Consider the following 19,858-nt stretch of genomic DNA (forward strand, 5'->3'; position numbering starts at 1 on the left):
TAGATCTTGTTTAAGCAACTAATTGACTATGTGGGAGAAGGAAAATTATTATTTAAACAGAAATTAAATTACAAAATTGAAGGCTTTGAGAAGCCTGATTACATAGGCCGCAGTGTGGCTCGAGCGGTTAAGAGTATTCATTTCTGCATTGAAGATCGAGTCTCTCCTAACCGTCGGATCGAAATATTTGATTATTTTCTGTTTTGCTAGCGACTGAAGACTCTGTGATTGAATTCTGATTCAGGAGGTTGCTTCCTTTCCTTCCCAAGTGCTTGCCATCTTTCCAATCTTTTGAAGAACCCTAACGACTTCTTCCTCCGTAACGTTTCCGGTCACCGTGACCTTGTTGAGTTGTGGGTCCACGTTGTATGTTTCAATATCTGCTAGCCAGAAAGAGCAGAAGCAATCAAAAAATGGGTTGGAATTAGTTGAAGGGAAATGTTATTTGCGAGTGTTAGGATCAGTCGTGCAAGCGCGCAAGCTAGTTATGGTTGTTCTTGCTTCGCTTGTGCGCGCGTTTACGATGTGGATCCTGACGCTCTTCGCCGTAGTTTAAAGCATGAAAGTAGACATGAATTACCTTCAATCTTCTTGATGGCCTTCAAGATTTTCTTGATGCATTCCTCGCAGTGCAAGCCCACCTTCAATTCCACCACCTAAGACAACAAAAATAAAAGGCTCCATTAGTTCAATCAAAATCAAAAGCCATAAAATTTCAGCAATTTAAGATGGATCTTGCTTACATTTCCCATTTAATCTTGATGATGGATTTGAGCCAAAAAGTGGAAACTGTTGAGTGTGGAAAGAGGTGGAAATGGGAAGGAGATGGTTCTTGATGTGTTATCATAGTGAACAGAAAGTTGAGACATATTAATAAACGGTGGTGAATGAGGTATTGGATTCTTTACTTGATTGACTGGGGCCACAATGAAGAAAAGAAGAGAGATTTGGTCATGCGGAACAAAGATTTACCGATGTTTTGATTAGAAAATGTGGTTATAAGACAGAAATCCACGACAATGAGATACTTAAAAAAAACTCTGAAAATATATGAAGTATATGAAGTTAACGAAAGACTTTACGCAATACCGAGTGCAATTATATTACAAAATTTATACAGTCGACTTCACTTAACGGAATAAGATTTTATTGTTATTTTAAATTTTAAATTTTCCACTTTGTGTAAAGCTGCTTTGTTCTTGATTTTTGGCTTGAAAGCAACAAGGCTCTTCATAGGGCGGGCAAATATCATGAAAGCTGCCGGCTTTGGTTGGGGCAAAGAAAGGGGATATATTGTTTTATTCAAACTTCTTCAAGAACGAGGGCCCATAGATTGACCACTTTTCTTCAATACGCGTCCACATTAAGTGCGTAAACTTTGCGAAAAATAATAATTTTGGTGTTTAAAATGGTCGAGAGTAATGTACCACTTTAACGATGTGAAAAATTGTATGTACTTAACGTCGACACGTATTTGAAAAAAATCCGAGACTTTGGAGGGTTGTAATATTCGGTTCACACGGAGAAATGCAGATTGAACCGTGAATTTTTGTGAAAGAATAACATGGAAAGGGACCACTAATAGTCTTCCACCATGAACATTTCATTTTTTTTTTTTTTAAGGGCATTTTCGAGTTCATGATCCCAACTTAGTGCCATATTTCTTTGCTGTCATTCATTGTTATACTTTTTAGTCAAAAATTAGTATAACTATTTACTTTAATCTCTGATAAAAAAAATTAGAAATATTTTCTGAGTTATCCAGCGTTAATTATTTTGGTTTTTCTGTGAAAAATTTGTCAATATCCTCGTAAGTCAATAGAATTGGTCCTCTATTGACAATTTTTTTTATTAAATAACCAAAATAATTTATAAGGAGTTTTAATTAAAAGTCCGCGGTACTGTTCACTTTAACGAAAAATCACATTTTTACACTAAAAAGTCAAACCTGATACTATTCACTTTACCTTTTATTTTGTCTTTATTATTAAAACTCAAAGTTTTCAAACTATTTTTATTAATTTTTCTTAATTTATAATAGATAAACTTATGACCACTTGTATTAATTTTTATTGCTACGAACCAAAGCAAAAAAATTATGCTAATTTGAACCAGACGTGAGTGGACAGTGCGGCAAATGGAAGTGGGGTTCATGACTTTTCTGGCAGGCCAACAGAATTTATTGCAGGCCTTGAGATTGGATTCGGCTGAATTCCCTTTTACTCTTGAGGTTCATGAAAACTGGGCCTCTTTGGACAGTTGGGCTGAAATCCTTTACAAGCCGCGTATATTTAATCTGACTACAACAATCATCACGTGCATAATTCTTTTCCATACATTATTTTTCATGAATGAGCGGTTGAGATTTAACTAACTTTTTTTTTAGTAAAATCTTAACCGTTTATTATTGTCTTTTGATGCTTAAGAGGTCCAAAAAAAGATATATCTTTGGTCGCATAGCAGTTAGTTATGTGCAAGTTGCGTAGACATAAAAGAAATATATTGTAACATCCCACATCGTCCAAGGGAGTGGATCTTCTAAGTTTTATATGTATATTCTCATCTCTACCTAGCACGAGGCTTTTTAGGACCTCACTAGCTTCAGGTTCCATTGAAACTCCGAAGTTAAGCGAGTTTGCACGAAAGCAATCCCATGATAGGTGACTCACTGGGAAGTTCTCGTGTGAGTTCCCATAAACAAAACCATGAGGGTGTGGTCGGGGCCCAAAGCCGACAATATCATTCTACGGTGGAGTCGAGTCCAGGATGTGATGGGAGCCCGAGCCGGGATGTGACAATTTAGTATCAAAGTCAATCCCTGGTCGGATGTGTGCTGATGAGGACGTTGGGCCCCTAATGAGGTGGATTGTAACATCCCACATCGCCCATGGGAGTGGATCTTGTAAGCCTTATATGTATTCCCATCTCTACCTAGCACGAGGCATTTTGGGATCTCGTTGGCTTCGCGTTCCATCGGCACTCCGAAGTTAAGCGAGTTCGCGCAAGAGCATTCCTATGATGGGTGACCCACTGAGAAGTTCTCGTGTGAGTTCCCAAAAACAAAACCGTGAGGGTGTAGTCGGGGCCCAAAGCGGACAATATCGTGCTACGGTGAAGTTGAGCTTGGGATATGGTGAGGGCCTGGGCGAGGATGTGACAATTTGGTATCAAAGCCAATCCCTGGTCGGATGTGTGCTGACGAGGACATCGGGCCCTAAGGGGGGTGGATTGTAACATCCCACATCACCCAGGATAGTGGATCTTATAAGCCTTATATGTATTCCCATCTCTACCTAGCACGAGGCATTTTGGGACCTCATTGGCTTCGGGTTCCATCGGAACTCCGAAGTTAAGTGAGTTCGCGCGAGAGTATTCCCATGATGGGTGACCCACTGGGAAGTTCTCGTGTGAGTTCTCAGAAACAAAACCGTGAAGGCGTGGTCGGGGCCCAAAGCAGACAATATTGTGCTACGGTGGAGTTGAGCCTGGGATGTGGTACGGGCCTGGGGCGAGATGTGACATATATCCTGATAGTAGACTTGTAAAGCATATTTAGCTATATACAATTATATAGGGGACGATCTATGGCACCAATTTTTTTACACAATTTTTATGGAACTCACTTCGTAATGTATTTCAAATATTCGAACCGCTCATCTTTTAAGTCTTTCTTCAAAGATCATATGTCTTCCAAAAATCACAAATCTGAAACCATATGATGTCTGTCTTTTGCTTGTGTAATTTATGTATTTGGGGAAAGGATCCTCTTCAGACCCAAACTCTCTCGATCCTCCTTCTTCTTCTTTCTTTTCTACAGTTTTGCTTATGTTGCTGCTTATTCTTCAATAATCCTTCTCCTTCACTCATGGGTCTTCTTTTTCATGTTTATATAAAACTTCCACATTCTCAGTTTTATATAGAATCACAATCGTCAACGGTTATTATGACGCTGTTGGTAACTAGCTCCGAAGAGGCCACGACGCTAACTTCGAGAAGCACGATGCCGATTCTGGGGAAGCCACGACGCCAATGCGGCCTTTAAAGAAAAAGGATCAGGAGGATTCGGAGGGTTTGGGTTCGGAGAGGATCCTCTCCGATGTATTTGGGACTTTGTTCATGTAATTAAGTTGTGTTATACTAATAAAGTAACCCTTTTACCAAAAAAAAAGAAAAGAAAAAAAAAGACTGATTTCAGTAACGAACCAAACGGAACAAATATCTTCCAGTTGGGATGCTGACATTAACCGTTGACCAACTACAACACAACACGCCACGTGTCCATCTGTTCAATGATTCGTTGCGTCCTCTCTCCGCTTCCATGTCTCATCGGTTGGCAATTTCCTGTTTTGCTTCATCTAATTCACCAAAAACCAATGATTTATTTATAATCTCCTTTCCATCAGCCTCAAAAGTCTTCCCTTTTTCTTGCTTGTTCAGCTTCTTCTGGGTCCAATTACTTTACAGCTCTGAGCCTCCGGAGGCTCAGAAGATTGCTGGGAAAATTGAGAAATGGGGTTGTTGGGAAGCTTCGTAAGGTTCCTCTTGGGCCAATGCAGCAAACCCACCACCACCGGCGGGGACTACTCTGATCCACTTGGCCATCACGGCGTCTCCGCCACCACTGTCGGCGTTTCGGCTCTTGCCCAAGACCTCTACAACTTCGAGATCACCTCTCAGGTAATCTTTTTATCACTAATTCAACTGTTTCATCACTTTTTCGGTTCTTAAGGCCGGAAATGCAGTTTATTTCTTCACAATTCTCGTTCTTTTGATAGGTAAAAAGCTTAATCTGAGTAAATGGATGATGATTTTTTGGTTTTTACGTTTCTGGGTTTTGTTAATTTCGATCGCGTTTTCTTAAAGTGGACTTTTTTTTTTCTTCTTCTCAATTTTGCATGTTTGTGATTTTTAAGGTCCCAGAAGGGCTCGGTCAGCATGTTGCCTCGTCCAGGAAAGCTCAAGCTAACTGGTAATTAGCAAACGATTCGCAATCTACCTCATTAGGGTTCGTTTGAATGTGCTTTTAAAATTACCTGAAACGTTTTTAGAGAAAATGTTTTTTTGGTTCCAAAATTACTTAATGCTTTCTGGAAGAAACACATATCCATGAAGCATTTAACTGCTTTTTCATAATTTACTTGCATTTTTATTAAGAATTGGTTCCAAAAACATTTTCACCGAAAGCGTTTTCAGTTATTTCAAAAGCATATCTATCTAAACAAGCTCTGCAATTACGAATAAAAAAAGGTCAGACTTCGAAGAAATTTATATCCATATGAGTGAAATTTCTGTAAATTTCCAACTGTGTGAAGGTATAGAAAACTAGTTGTGACATGGAGGGAAGCAAAACCGCCACCAAGAACACCCGAAGAAGCGGCTAGTCTTGTCATACAAACCCTGAAAGGACATCGAAAGGCGGATGTTGAGGTACATTGCCACAAAATTCCGACCATTACATGCTTTTCACAACTTTAATGAAATACAGTAACGTAAAAGCGCTTCTGTGATTGCTTATCTGTAGGGTGTGTTGGCTTTCTATGGCCTCAATATTTCCTCTGAGGATCCAACATCATTGCCTCAAGGAGTAAAGTTTGAGTTCCAGACGCTACCGGTAATATATACTATTGCTTTTCACCACAACCAAGTGCCCGCAAAGTAGTTAGGAATTCTGATTGGTGATTCATTTTGATGAAACCAGGTTGATGCAAAAGCGATTGCAGATGGCGATACAGTGACAGTCTATGTCAGCACAGAGGATCCCAGGGAGTCATCCTGTGTTCCGAGCGATGTGCAAACAGCTGCCATTGAAAGATCAGAAGCACGCGCAGTGAGGAACTATACAAGGGCAGATGCACTTCACAAGAAGATCATTGATGCTGGATACCGGTTGGATATTCATGTGCCGCTTGCATTAATTTCGTTTAATTAATCATTTCCAATGCAGAAACAGGTTTCTAATTGCTTTTCCCCCTCCATTCAGGGTACTGAATATTGAAAACGAGGAGGTCCTTGCCCGAAAGTACAGGATCCGACTGAGGTAAAATCATCTGTTTACATGATTTCAACTAGCTGCAACATATCCTACTAGTGAAAGTTAATCGAGTCTTAAGAGAAAACAGGGGTATAGATGCGCCGGAGAGTTCAATGCCCTATGGAAAAGAAGCCAAACAGGAGCTGGTTAAGCTTATTCAGGGCAAGTGCTTGAGGGTTCTTATCTACGGGGAAGATCGTTATGGACGCTGTGTGGGCGACATATACAGCAATGGCACATTTGTACAGGTAATATATGGAAGCTAACTTTAATATAGCACCAACAAGTCTTGATATCCGTTTACAATCTCATCCAGGAAGTAATGCTCAAGAACGGGTGTGCATGGCATTACGCAGCCTACGACAAACGCCCAGAATTTGCAAGGGTGAGTAAAATCATACTTCAATTCTGTATCTTGATGAAGTGTAATTAATACAACGTAAAACAACATAATTTTAGCAAGAACTCATACAGAGCTACATTTGATTTTCACATGTTTCAACATTTGATTTTCACATGTTTCAATCATAACAGTGGGAAGAACAGGCTCGGGCGGAGCGAGTTGGGTTGTGGGCTTCATCAAACCCTGAGAAGCCATGGGATTGGAGAAAGGATAAGCGTCAAGGCAAATGACGAGCTATTGTAAGGAAATTGTTCAGAACATAAGATTATGTCTGTAACAGCAAGAAAATAGGGTTTATACAGGATGAAAAAGAGATGTATTAAAGAGGTGTCTGTCTCCGGACTGTACAAACATATACATCATTTGATTTGTACAATAAGATTACGCATATACTCATATATCTTTACTTTGTCATCGTCGCGACCAAATCCATATGTTTTAGGGAACTTTAACAAAAAGCTTTTGGTACTGTTCACTTTGACAAAAAACCACATTTTTACCCTAAATAGTCAATCCTGATACTATTCACTTTACCCTTTATTTTGTCTTTATCGTTAAAACTTAAAGTTTCAAGCTCTTTTCATTAGTTTTCTTTATCTTTTATTGTCCAAGTATAATCGTGAAAACTTCGTGATCTTTCTAAGTTCATGTCTTTTGCTTTCTTGCAATGAAATTTTTTTCATGTGTCATAGCAATTACAATAATACTGTCGGGTAGAGAGTATCTGGAGGCTTATCACTCACTTTCCTAACGAGGCATGAAGAACACATTCATGAATGTTTTCGTCATTCGTAGTAATGCCCCTAATCAAATGCACAATTAGGAATGGGCAACAGTTATAGTGGGCGGGTAATTGCGATTATTTATTCATAACCGTTTATATTTATACCCGCATAACCATTTACCTGTTGGGTAATTGTATAAACGGTTATATCCATACACATAACCGTTTATAAACAGTTAACCATACCCATAATTGTATACCCATTTAATCATAATCATTTACCCATTTAACTATAACCATAACCATTTACCCATTTAACCATAATCATTTACTCGTTTATCTGTTTTTGAACCCGCTTGTCCTTTTTTTACCCATTTACCCATTTTTTCATCCGTCTACATGTTTTTTTAACAACTTGAAAATTACACAAGAAAATTTTGTCATAATTTCATTTTCTGACAATTAAACAAGGAAAATTACACAGCTATAGATACATTTTATCATGCATTTCCCTATTTTAATCATTTAAGACCTCATACAACTCCAATAATTGAAATAATAGTTTACGAACGATATTTTTCTATTACAACTAAGCAAGTCTTTAATTATAATAGCGAAGAAGGAGATATGTGCCCGTTTCTAAACACAGTTTTATGCAATAAGTAATTGATCCTAATCCCCCAATATATATATAAATTTATGCAGAACCCTAGCTATTTTGTATCTTCAACAGATGCAAACATAAGAACTGAAGAAAAACATATAAGAACTAAAGCAAGCACAAAAGAAACATACCTGAAGTCATAATTATCTTTTTCCCTGAGAGAAAGATCGAAGGTTGGGCGGTCGTTAATCACTTTGGAGGAGCTAATTATAGCAAGAATATTTATATACACAACTTCTCACATGTCAATGTTTTTAAAGGATTAATTACGGATATTTATTAATTTAATAGATGAGCGGCGGAGATGAGAGAGGGCAGCGAGGAGGGAGAGGTGAGTGGGAGACGGGGCGTTTGAGACACGAAGAGATTGAAAATTTAAGGTTTTTAATTTTTTTTTTTAAATTTTACACACATTAAATGGGTAAATGGATACATGTTATAATCGCAGGTAATACCCATAACCTATGAATACCGTTATAACTGCGGGTAATACTTATAACGGTCCATTTAAATTTCATCGATAAACGGTTATACTCATACCCATTTATTCGTCTAAACGGTTACCCATAACCATAACCGTGAACTTTAAATAAACGGGTACCCAAACCTATGAGTATTTTACCCATCCCTATTGACAACCCCCATCAAACCCCAAAAGCATATTACCTTCTTTGATTGATTGGTTTTATCGTTGATGGGAAGGACACTCCCCTCACCGACCCGATTCCAAGACTTGACCCGAAGCATTGTTGTCGACAATCTCGCCTAAAGCAATGTTTTATAATGTTGACATATAAATTTACGTTAAATAAGTATAATATTTTATAATATTTGTATTAAAATTAATGTTAAATTATAAGATAACAAAAGGTTATCAGCCGACTTTAAAAGTTTCATTAACGTTTATCTTTTCAACAATACTTGGCTGAGTCCTACACACAAATCTGCCTAAATATCTACTTCTTGTCACGTTTTATTTAGTCTAATCATGTTGGTATTAGTATTAAAATCCAAAAAGCTCCAAAGATTATTAAGCAAACACGTCTTTATTGAAATAGAAGAGTACCATAACACCACTACAGCCGCGTCTGGATATGACCAAAAGGACCTCGACCCCATGGTTACACCCAACACCAGCACCACACACAATCTAACTTAAAAGGAAAAAGCGAATAAGAGTACAGTAGGACTTCAGCTCATAACGAGCACTAGGCAGCCAATGAGGTTATGACACCTCAGCTCCCGCTTATTTAGTAGTACTAGACTCCACTGCACAGGACCGCAGGGGATTATGGCCTTTAGATTGCGAGGACCAGACCCGGCATGGACTTCCCGGCCCGATTGGAGATGCTGCTCTCCCAAACCGACGGGAAATGGAACGAGGTAATCTCGGCCGCCGACGACGACGCCTCGTAGGAAAACCCGGACGAGGATTTAGCGGAGGAGGCGGGAGAGTTTCTGTGGCTGTTGTTTCCCAGGCGCGTGACAGTGAGGGTAGTGTTGAAGTACTCGCGGACGCCGGTGACTACACCACTGGCAACGGTCCAGGCGTGGACCCAGGAAATGGAGCAGTCGCGGTCGCAGCCCTCGACGAGGACGGTGGGGCCGAAGGAGGCGATGGACTGGGGGACGAACTGAAACGATTCGTTTTGGGAGCCGGTGAGGAGTCGCATCAAGAACTGGTGGGTCGGCGGACCATGGAACCACCACTCGAGGTCGGGGGCGACGATCTTGAGCACCGTGTCGACGTCGCGGGAGCTCAGGGCGTCATAAAGGGCGAGCACCACCCTTCGATTGCTGGACTCAGTGTCTTCCAGAGCTTCCAGAGAGTTAGCCAGTTCTTGCCTAGGCCTCTGTGGCGGGTTTAGAGCGAGAAAGTAAGGGTTTTAGAGAGAGAAGGTGGAGGTTTTGGAAAGAGAGATGGAATTGTGAGGAAATGTGAAGTGGAGCGCTGCCCTTAATGCTGACGTTTGGAGAGAAATTACTTTGACCAAAATGGCCTTTTTCCCGCCAATTACGCGGACATGACAACGAAAATCCAACCTTACCGTAGGCCAACAGAATCCTCTCCGGATTTTTTTGTGAGGTTACGGGGATTTGTGAATTATGTTTGTTCATTGTATATTATGTAATTAATATTTGTTAAATATTGTATTTAATTTTAAATAAAAATATTTAAAATTATTTATAATCGCACGATATACGATAAACGATTAAAATTAACGGATTCCTGGATCCTTACAAAGAGAATCCAGCAAGGATCCGGGTTCAATCGCAGGGGATAAGGCTGGGGTATGAAAGACGTGGCGTGCTCTTATAGACTTGGTGGTGAGGAACAGCTGGCATGCGATGGAGTGGCCCTTAATTTTCAGGCACGCGCATCGCCAAGGAGAGAGGAAGGTGGCCTTTGGTCAATTGGAGCGCTGCCCTTAACGCTGACCTTTGGAGAGAAATTACTTTGACCAAAATGGCCTTTTTCCCGCCAATTACACGGACATGACAACGAAAATCAAACCTTATCGTAGGCCAACAGGATCCCCTCTGGATTCTGAGCATCTTGGCAACATGTCCGTTTATTATACATTATGAAGTCAGTTTTTGTTAAATACTGTTTATATTTGATTTTAAATAAAAATATAATTGTTATTAACATTTTAAAAATCTTATTTTACATTTAAATTTTTTATATTATGAAAGAAAACTACATTTTTTAGTAATGTAGAATAAGATTTTTAAAATACCAATAATACTTTTCAATAAAAATATTTAAAATAATTTCTCACCGCAAGATGTACGATGAACGAACAGTATTAACGGATTTTTGTATCCTCACGAAGAGGAACTTGGTTCTATCGCAAGGGATAAGGTAGGGGGTATGAATGACGTGGCGTGCTCTTATAGGCTTGGTGTTGAGGAACTGGCATGCGATGGAGTGACCCTTAGTTTTCAGGCACGCGTATCGCCAAGGGGAGACGAAGGTGAGGGAAGGAAGCAGTCGGCAGTCGGGCCAACTTTTCTTGACCATTTTCGCGCCACCTGTTTCTTCTCTTTCCGTTCGGGACCCACCTAGTTCCGTTACTCCGTTAATTTATCGGTGGCCGTAAAGTCTGTTTAATTTCTCTACGCTATTGGCTTCGTGGGTTATTAAATGTAAATTAATATATATATATATATATATATTTTTTTTTTAATAAAGTATATTATTACTCTAGTTTAAACTACCAAAAAAAGTTTGAACTTAGAACGCAAAACAATCCACCACTTGCAAAGTTTAGTTGAACTTGAAATGCTTCTAGGGTCATGGGTAGAAGCATGTTAGGTTTAAGTTTTGACACCTTCCAATATAACAAAAAAACAGCCCGTGAAACCAAACGGCTTTTAGATTAGTTGTCGGGGGTAATTTATCAAGTCTCGCACTCTTCTTTTTTTTTTTTTTTTTTTTTAGAGTTTTAACAAAACACTTTCGGTACTGTTCATTTTTAACAAAAAACCACATTTTTATCTTTAACTGGCATTATTCATTATACCTTTAAAAAGTGTTTTTCGTTAAAATTTTTTTTTACTTTTCGTTATTTATTTATTTATTTTATTTTTATTTATTTTTGAACTCAAACAGATTAAGGGCGGCTTCCAAGGGTATCTCACATTTTCAAAGGGTAACCCCAATTCTTCCATGATTTTTTTTTGAATTTGGGACCCATCTTGCCCCAAAGTGCATCCGTCTCCGGCTTGAACAGCTCCAAGTTTACCAAGGTCCATACATTTCCAATCATGCACTCTTTGAAAACAGCAGGTTCACAGTAAAGAAGTTGATGGGCAAATACAAGTGACGATGACTCATCGGCATGTCGCAAAGGATGCCATCAGAGAGTGGGATGCCACTGCAGGTAAATAGTTTGGAAGGCCACTGCGGGTAAAAGTGACAAAGACCGGCACTGGTTGTGCTATCAAGGAAAGTGGATTATGATATTTATATTCTTGTCAGTTGTCACTTTTCCCTGGATTAGCATCAAATTTGGGACATTCTCATTGAATAAGATGGTGCCTAAATACAGTGGGCCTGCTCCTTTACAAGAATATATGATCATCCAGCTAGTTATGTTACCCTACTCAAGTTTTTCTCTCGGAATTGTAATTAGCCAAGCAATGTTTCTTAACGAAAACATACTTTACTTCCCCTAAGCTATAGGATTAACCAAAATAACGCTTTCGGTACCGGCCTTCATGGCCACTTTTGGCAGCTCCAACACATAAAAGAGATAAAGTTCTCACTAGTACTAGTACACGCTATCAACTTGTGCAAATAGAATCAAGAGACAAAAAATACGAGAGGAGTACAGAACGAGAAAATGGAAGTGCGAGAAACTAACTTATCAGTCTCTTTACCTAACATTCGAACTTGGGACATCTTCCAACATTAGGAAGAAATGTACCACTTGGGACATCTTCCTACGATGGGCCGAAAGAGCAGAAGCTATTACTCGTTCACATTTACATGTTAACCCATCTTAACCTTTAAGATTACTTCTTGTAGTAACTGAAGCTATAATTCATCTAATTTCATTGCTAACCCAAGCCCCTGAAGGTGGAACCACCTGAACTCAATACCTCAAGAGCTAAAAAGCAAGCATCAGTTATGGTAATGGAAAAAGAAAGACGAGCTCTCAAGTTGATGAGGCTTTTACAAAACCATGTAAAAGTCATCAAAACCTCTAAGCAGCCCTACCATTTTCAGAAACTCGACGACAAACACAGTTAACTTGACAGGAGCTTAAATCAGATGTTTCTATCTCAATAGAATCAAAAGACAGTTACTGATTCAAACACAGGCAACTTAAGAGTTCTAAGTCAGATAAAATAATAGAAAGAGAGAAATAGGCAACTACATCTCAGAAAAGAAATATTGCTCAGTAGTAATAATAGAGTGGATAATTTCTTTAAGTGCTATTAAACTATCAATGATCACAATATAGCAAAAAGTGAAAAAGAAACCGAAGAACGAAAAACATTTATCGATTTGAACACAAAGAAAAGAAACTTGTTTCAGAATTATACTACAGAAATTCATACACAAATCGTAACGTTATCTTAGCTTTTGGGGCTATGTTTCTTCCCTTTGTATCAATGAAGGTGCAGGTGGGGTCATAGTTTCATCCTTACCTCTTACATGGGACTCTTCTTTCACTGCAGAAAGTGGCCTACCTGGACTATGAAATCCCTTTGGAAGTCCGCTTGGACTCGGAGAACCACCGATGCCATTCTTGGTTGGGCTTAAGGAGTTCCCCAGAGGAGAATTCGGACCAGATCTAAACTCAAGCGATCCATCTTCACGAGGCAAAGGTGAAATTAGTGGAAGGCCTTCACTTTCCTGTTGTTTTCTACAAAACTTTTCTTCCACAACGTCATAGGAATTCCCGGTCCTCACTTCCTGAGCAAGAGAGCACCAACAACAGCAAAGCCACAACGTGCAATCAGAGAGTGCTGGTTTACCAAAGCAGAAGTTATAAGAAGGCAAATTGAATCTCTTTCTCATTTGGATCCTCCAAAAGCCACCATAGAGCAAACCAAATAGACATAGAACTAGGCCAGTAACTCCAAGAGCCCCCCGAACAGTTTCATTGTCGATATTAACAGCAGCCAAGTTAAAAATCCAGAACGGAGCCATGCAAAACAGAATAAATGTCATAATATGAACATACATGTTCCCGAATCCAAGCCTCTCCATATTCCACCCGAACACACAAAAACTACAAAAGAGTGAAACATACGCTATAGAAATATCATCCCAAATGTCAAGTACTCCTCCGCTCCATTGTGGTTTACTCTCAACAACTCGTTGGTCAGTCCTAAATGCAAAAGAATATTTTCTCTCAAATGTTTTTGACCTTGATCTTTCTGCTCCTTCACCAGTGCCGATTGGAACATGTGCTTCCACATCCACTTCTGAATCATAATCCTTCCCAAGGGGGCTGACAATGTTGTATATACCAGCAAATGCAGGTGCACCAATAGCAAAAGATATACATATTGCAACTCCTATCGGTGGTCGTTGAGCTCTTCTGTAACCCAAGTTTAAACCACAAAGTGCATACTGACCAAAGCAATTCAGATGAAGCAGGGCAACAACAACCATCATGTGGGCCCATTCGTGGGGCTTATAAGTACCATTTTTACAGTAAACCTTTCGAAGTCTGGAAATGTCTTCTGGTTTCCATCTACAAAGAAGTACAAGGTGGTAGAATCGCTTCGGATGGTTGTACAAACACAAAAGAGTAAAAAGTGCATTGAGAATTTGATTATTGACTTCAAACCATGCATCTCTCTCGGACTTCTTGGGTATTGCCTTGTTCAACATTCCAGTCATGACAAGAAACAAAATTGCACCCGAAACAGCAACACAGACGATCCACGCAAAAAGAGCCATGTTCATTGGGTTTCTAATCCATTCTTTGCCCATTTTCACGAGTGAAACCCAATCAATTTTCTTAGAAAAAACCCCATGGATTCGTTCTTTAAAGCCATGGCCGCTTGAAGCCACAGATCGTGACATTTCATCTCTCTCCTCAGCCAACCGCTTGAACCTGGCAGATGCAGAACCAAATTTGAAGAAACTAACTCTATTAAGAGGAGCATCAGGAGGGAACCTTTTCGGAGACTTCTCATTGGTTAAAAAAGTCTTCCGGGATGCTGAAACCTCAAAGGGGGTTTGACCCTTCATTTCACTACCATTCGATTCTTCAATTTCCTCCTTGTGGTTTCCATTATCAGTCGAAACCATTCTCAAATCAAAGAACAATTTTCTTCCAATCGGTGTCAGAGACTCAAAGTTGTGAAATCAATGTCGCAATGCGCACTCTTTCTTCAACGTTTCCACTGAGGTGAAAATTTGAACACCAATCAATACATTGAATATGATTTCTAGTATACCTAACTAAAAGGCGTTATCGGAAAGAAGAGAAGCAAGGAATCCACAAGTTAAAAAAATAAACATTGAAACAGAAGACTTTCAATCCCAGGAAGCAACCCAAAATAACCAAAACCACTAACCAAGACTGAAATTTCACATACAGAATCAAACCCAACTCATAAAAACACAAAATATGATCAAAAGCCCATGATATTCAAAGAACAAGAGGCTGCCACAGTAAACCCTCATTAGCTATTAGCTAAGCATCAACATATTAATCAATACCCATGATTTTGCAAGGAAAAATGAATCATCATACTTCAAAAATCCAGAAACTGATTTAAAAAAACCCATATTTTCATCAAAACAGTGGTCAGATGTACAATTGAAAGGCACCCAGAAAGTTAAATTACACAGCTTAATTAAAAATAAAAATAAATTTATCGATGCCCAGAAAAACGAATCAAACCAACTTTATGCAAGTAAAAAGGCGGAGCTCACGACATACCCAAAAAATGGCGGAGAAACCAGAAGAAGCCATGACTGTAACTTTTCAAAGTTTTTCTTTTTCCCCTGAAGACTTGGTTCTTTTGTGAAGAATCAAAGACCCTCCGTTGAAACAGAAATAGGGGTTGCTCAACTTTCCAAAAACGACAAACTGCCAAAAGATTTTGCAAGTTACAAAAGGGTCAAACTTTGGAAAGCGGGTGGCGGAGACCGGTTCGGGGAGATAATCTGCAAAACGGCGACTGCCGCACGAATTGCTGGCCGAGGACCGCGTCGTTTGATGAAATTTCCCTCTGACGGAGGTCAAAGCTGAAAGCTTTGAAAAGTAGTACTACGGGGGCAAGTAATGCAATTAAATAAGATAATTAAAAACAAAGTTGTGTTTGCTCTGTGTATTCGCTCTGGAAGGTGGGAAATTATTGTGGCGCGTGGAAGAGTGTCATTGGATTAGAAGTTAGGAATATTTGTTTGTTGATATGTGTTCCCACTCAATCTGCTTTGCTTTTTAATAAAGAAATTTAACGAAAAGTTTCCAGTACTGTTTATTTTAACGAAAAATCATATTTTGACATTAAAAAGTTAAGCCTGATACTATTTATTTTACCCTTTATTTTGTCTTTATCATTAAAACTCAAAATTATTAAATTATTTTTATTAGTTTTCTTTTTTAATAAAGATCAGATGTGTGATCGATTATCCGTTGATTGAAATATAGAAATTCAAGAAAAAGGAGAAGATGGAAAAATCAAGTGGGAGACATTGGAGTCATATCTTTATAGGTAGAAGAACCATCAAGTTATCCAAAATGGAGGGATGTCAAGAAAAGTGGAATTTGAAGGGGTGGGACTCATCCATTGCTGAAATTTGACTCGGCGAAAATGACTGAGGACGCGGCTTTTACTTCAATACTTTGTCTTTGAGGTTTCGGGGAGAACAAAGACGTGAATTAGACTAGTTGATTAGAAAGACGCACTAATTTATGTGTTAAAATGGTTTAGAATTTCACTATTTGTCGGGAAATAATAAGGACAAGGTTTTGGGTCGAATCATATGCGAGGTAGGAAAAGCTCGTGTGCAAAAGGGCAAATAGATTATATTGCAAGTAATGCATACCCAATAGAAGAGGAAGACTTAGTTGCACTGTTGAGATACTACAGTGGCATTCTAGACTAATGATACAATCTAAAATACGACAGTAACATGTAGACAGCATAGAGAAGTCTCCCTCCCATCGGAGTCGTTTGTCATGTCATGAGTACAAATTGGACAGAAATCAAAATTCCAATTTGCACTATATTCTTTTTCTATACATTTGTTTAATCATGTTCGTTATTTTCGGTTGATTCCATTCAATCCAATAACCAAAAGGGTGAATAATATATATAAAGTTAAGGGTAAAAGACTGTTTACTACCTTCAAGTTTAGTGGTTTTCAACATTTAGTACATCAAGTTTTTTTGTCTCAGAGTCATACCTGTAAATTTTGGGACAGTCTCATACATCCGTTAGTCAAACTGTTAAGTCTTCAGTTAACTGTGACGTGGCGCCTATGTGGCCAATGATTGGGCGCCACATGGGTCGCCACGTGTGTCCACGTGTTTTTTTTTAAGAAAGGGGTTTCAGTTATAAAAAAAAAAAAATTATTCCCGCCAAAAATTTTTTCCCAAACACATACACCTGACACTTTTTTCCTGCCAAAATTTTTTGAAAAAAAAAATCAAGCTTCCTAGGAAAAATAACACAACTTTCTATTCCAAATCTGCAAATTAAATTCCAAACAAACTTTGAATTCTAAATATGCAAATTCATCATTTAAACTACCAACAAAGTTGAATTCTCAACAACTTTCAATTCACAACAAAGTTCAACATACACCATCCAATTCACATTAATGGGTCAAGGTGTTCTTCCAAAAACACTAAAGATATGTCCAAAAAATTGTCCAAAACACTAATGGGTCAACTTTAACAACTAATTGAACTCTGTCCAAAACACTAAAGATCTATCGAAAAGTGTTTCAAAAAAAACTAAGGGCATATTCAAGTATAACAAAATGAACCCTTAAACAACCTAAAACATTAAAGCAGCATCATGGAACATTCCTCCTCCTTTTCTGACCTCTTGCAGTAGGCTTTGAAGTGGTTTGAGAGGCTTGAGTTGGCTGAGATGAAGGTTGTAGAGCTTCCTGAGTGCATGGCTGAGATGACTGAGAGGGTTGTGATGCCTTAGATGTTGAGGCCTAAGTAATTAACCCATATAACATTAGCACTGACAGATAGTACACTTCACAAATAACAAATTCGCTTAAGAAATGAAAAATCAACAAAAATATCAAATTTATACCTCATGTTTCTTGGTTTTTCTTCATTTTCTAGCAGCTGGAGGGGGATGAGTGGTAGGGCATCTGGCCTTGTTATGTCCCGAGGCCTTGCAAACACTACATTTCACACTTTTTTGCCCTCTCTTGCTTAACTTGAACTCATTTTCATCACCCTCCATATGTCTCATCTTTTATGGTCTCCCCGGCTGCCTTTTAAAAGTTGGAGGAAGAATGCATTTGTTTTCAGATGGCTCCCAAAATTTCATGCCTTGGACGGGTTGAATCAAGTTTTCGTAAGCTTCAAAGTACTTCTCCTTCTTGTACCAAGAGGAAACAAATTCCTCAGGCTGTCTCCTTGCATAATAAATGGCCGAGCAACCATGTATGCAAGGAAAGCCTGCCAAATCCCATCTTCTGCATGGGCAAGTGCACCCATTCAAATCCACCACAAATACATTGCCTCTGCCTTCATCCACTTCAAAATTTTCTCCTCCATACCATGTAGCTACAGTGTGTGAGCTTTTCAGTTTGTACTCCTCCAACTTCTTCTGGATTTTTGGGCAGATAGCTCATTTATCCTTCCTCATTGCATCTTTTCTCAACCATATCCTCTTCATCAATAAAACTCTTATAGTTTCCAACATGGTAATAATAGGCTTGTCCCTAGACCTTAGGATAAAAGAATTAAAGCTCTCACAGAGGTTGTTTAACAGAATGTCACACTGAGTGTGTGTCTCAAAGTGTGACCGACTTCAATGCAAGGTTGGTCTCTTCTCCAACCATTTATAAGCTTTTTCATTCAGCCTATTCACCTCAGCCATACTCTCCTTAAAATCATCGATGGTTGTTGCCTTGGCAGCATTCCACAAGACATATTTTAATCTTTTCCCTTTAAACACATCTGCTTTGTAGTTAGTGTATAAGTGCCTAACACAGAACCGATGATTACAATTAGGCAGCACCTTCTCAAAAGCTGGTATTAAACCCTTTTGTTTGTCAGAAATGAAAGTCCAAGCACGCTGGTTCACAATTCCCAAGTCAGCAGCTAGCAATTTCAGAAACCAAACCCAATTGTCCTTGTTCTTGAGCTCTACTATAGCATATGCAATAACCCAAGTTTGGTTATTTGCATCCATTCCCACTGCAGACAATAACTGGCCCTTGAACACTCCCTTCAAGTGACAACCATCCAACCCTACAAGCTTCCTACATCCATTCTTAAATCCATTTTTACAAGCCCCCAAACAAATATAAATCCTTTGAAATATCACATGAGCATCATCATAGGGCATCACCTTCATTTGAACTGTACTACCCGGGTTTGTCTTCCTAAGCTCATCACAGTACTCCCACAACTTTGTGTACTGATCCAAGTTACTCCCTTCAAGGATTTTCAAACACTGTGCTCTTACTCTATAGGCTATCTTGATGTCGATCTCAACCATTCTTTCCTCTTTCACTGTTTCCATAAATGTAGTGATAGGCATGCTTGGGTTGAGTTTGAACTTGTCCATATACCTCTTCACAAGCCATGCCACTTTGCAGTTAGGATTTTCCCTCCAAATCCTCGGACATTCATGTTTCCCAACATAGGTTTTCACTTGGATTGAATCTTCATTGTACATCCTGGAAGCATACAATCTCCATGGACAGTTTTTCTCACACCTTGCACTAATCTTCCATTTCTCATTCCTTTTTAGCTTAATAAAAGGTGCATCGTGCTTAATGGAGTGAGACCACACTGCCTCTCTCAATTGTGCAGCATCTCTGAACTTTAATCTCTTTTCAAACTTTGGAGCATCCATGTCGGCTTCTTCATTAAACTCAGGGTAGATGACTTTCTCGTCACATTCCTGAATCGTCAACACTGTGCAGGCCATCTGAGTCTTGTCTCTCATCATCAAGGGGAACGTCTTCTACATCCCTTGCATCAAGAACGTCTTCTGGATGTTGGTTCCCAACCCCTTTACCCCTTTCAGCAACCCTTTCACCCCTTTCAGCATCTCCAACGACACTTTCTGCAGTTGTATCATCTACCGCACGACGATCATCATCTTCCAAACTGTAGTCACTGTCCACAAACTCACTATCTGTAGTGTCATCCTCTGCATTTACTGCCACAAACAATGCATATTTGTTAAAAACCTAAACTTTGCAAAAATAATTGAAACCTGAAATTAAAATTGTAAAAATAAATGTTTCAAAAATTTTACCTTTATTAGCTTCTACTTCGGTCCCTTCATTAACTTCTTCAGCTTCGTGACCCTCTTCAGTTTCATCACATTCATCATCAGCATTGAGAG

At 39.0% G+C, this 19,858-nt stretch overlaps 5 protein-coding genes across 5 annotated transcripts; 1 reads left to right on the top strand and 4 right to left on the bottom strand.

Moving 5' to 3' along the window:
* Positions 1 to 31: 31 nt before the first annotated feature.
* LOC103406428 (copper transport protein ATX1) lies at positions 32 to 1,304 on the bottom strand. Its single transcript, XM_008345412.4, has 3 exons — positions 744 to 1,304; positions 581 to 656; positions 32 to 380 (listed from the first exon to the last, which is right to left on the bottom strand). The coding sequence occupies exons 1-3, from the start codon at positions 750 to 752 to the stop codon at positions 241 to 243; spliced, it is 225 nt and encodes a 74-aa protein (XP_008343634.2). The 5' UTR covers positions 753 to 1,304; the 3' UTR covers positions 32 to 240.
* A 3,002-nt stretch (positions 1,305 to 4,306) lies between these two features.
* LOC103437721 (staphylococcal-like nuclease CAN2) lies at positions 4,307 to 6,832 on the top strand. The gene is made up of 9 exons (XM_008376220.4): positions 4,307 to 4,677; positions 4,914 to 4,969; positions 5,313 to 5,427; positions 5,522 to 5,611; positions 5,699 to 5,886; positions 5,981 to 6,037; positions 6,120 to 6,279; positions 6,348 to 6,416; positions 6,566 to 6,832. The coding sequence occupies exons 1-9, from the start codon at positions 4,510 to 4,512 to the stop codon at positions 6,662 to 6,664; spliced, it is 1,002 nt and encodes a 333-aa protein (XP_008374442.2). The 5' UTR covers positions 4,307 to 4,509; the 3' UTR covers positions 6,665 to 6,832.
* Positions 6,833 to 8,849: 2,017 nt separating this feature from the next.
* Positions 8,850 to 9,775, bottom strand: LOC103437711 (wound-induced protein 1-like). Its single transcript, XM_008376210.4, has one exon. The coding sequence runs from the start codon at positions 9,493 to 9,495 to the stop codon at positions 9,121 to 9,123; it is 375 nt and encodes a 124-aa protein (XP_008374432.3). The 5' UTR covers positions 9,496 to 9,775; the 3' UTR covers positions 8,850 to 9,120.
* Positions 9,776 to 12,819: 3,044 nt separating this feature from the next.
* Positions 12,820 to 15,712, bottom strand: LOC103437731 (uncharacterized). The gene is made up of 2 exons (XM_008376230.4): positions 15,238 to 15,712; positions 12,820 to 14,695 (listed from the first exon to the last, which is right to left on the bottom strand). Exon 2 carries the CDS (start codon positions 14,598 to 14,600, stop codon positions 12,924 to 12,926), a length of 1,677 nt encoding a protein of 558 aa, XP_008374452.2. The 5' UTR covers positions 14,601 to 14,695; positions 15,238 to 15,712; the 3' UTR covers positions 12,820 to 12,923.
* Positions 15,713 to 18,307: 2,595 nt separating this feature from the next.
* LOC114826364 (uncharacterized) lies at positions 18,308 to 19,360 on the bottom strand. Its single transcript, XM_029106467.1, has one exon. The coding sequence runs from the start codon at positions 19,358 to 19,360 to the stop codon at positions 18,308 to 18,310; it is 1,053 nt and encodes a 350-aa protein (XP_028962300.1).
* Positions 19,361 to 19,858: the final 498 nt, after the last annotated feature.

This window comes from Malus domestica, chromosome 01 (assembly GCF_042453785.1).
Source record: "Malus domestica chromosome 01, GDT2T_hap1".
NCBI lineage: Eukaryota > Viridiplantae > Streptophyta > Magnoliopsida > Rosales > Rosaceae > Malus > Malus domestica.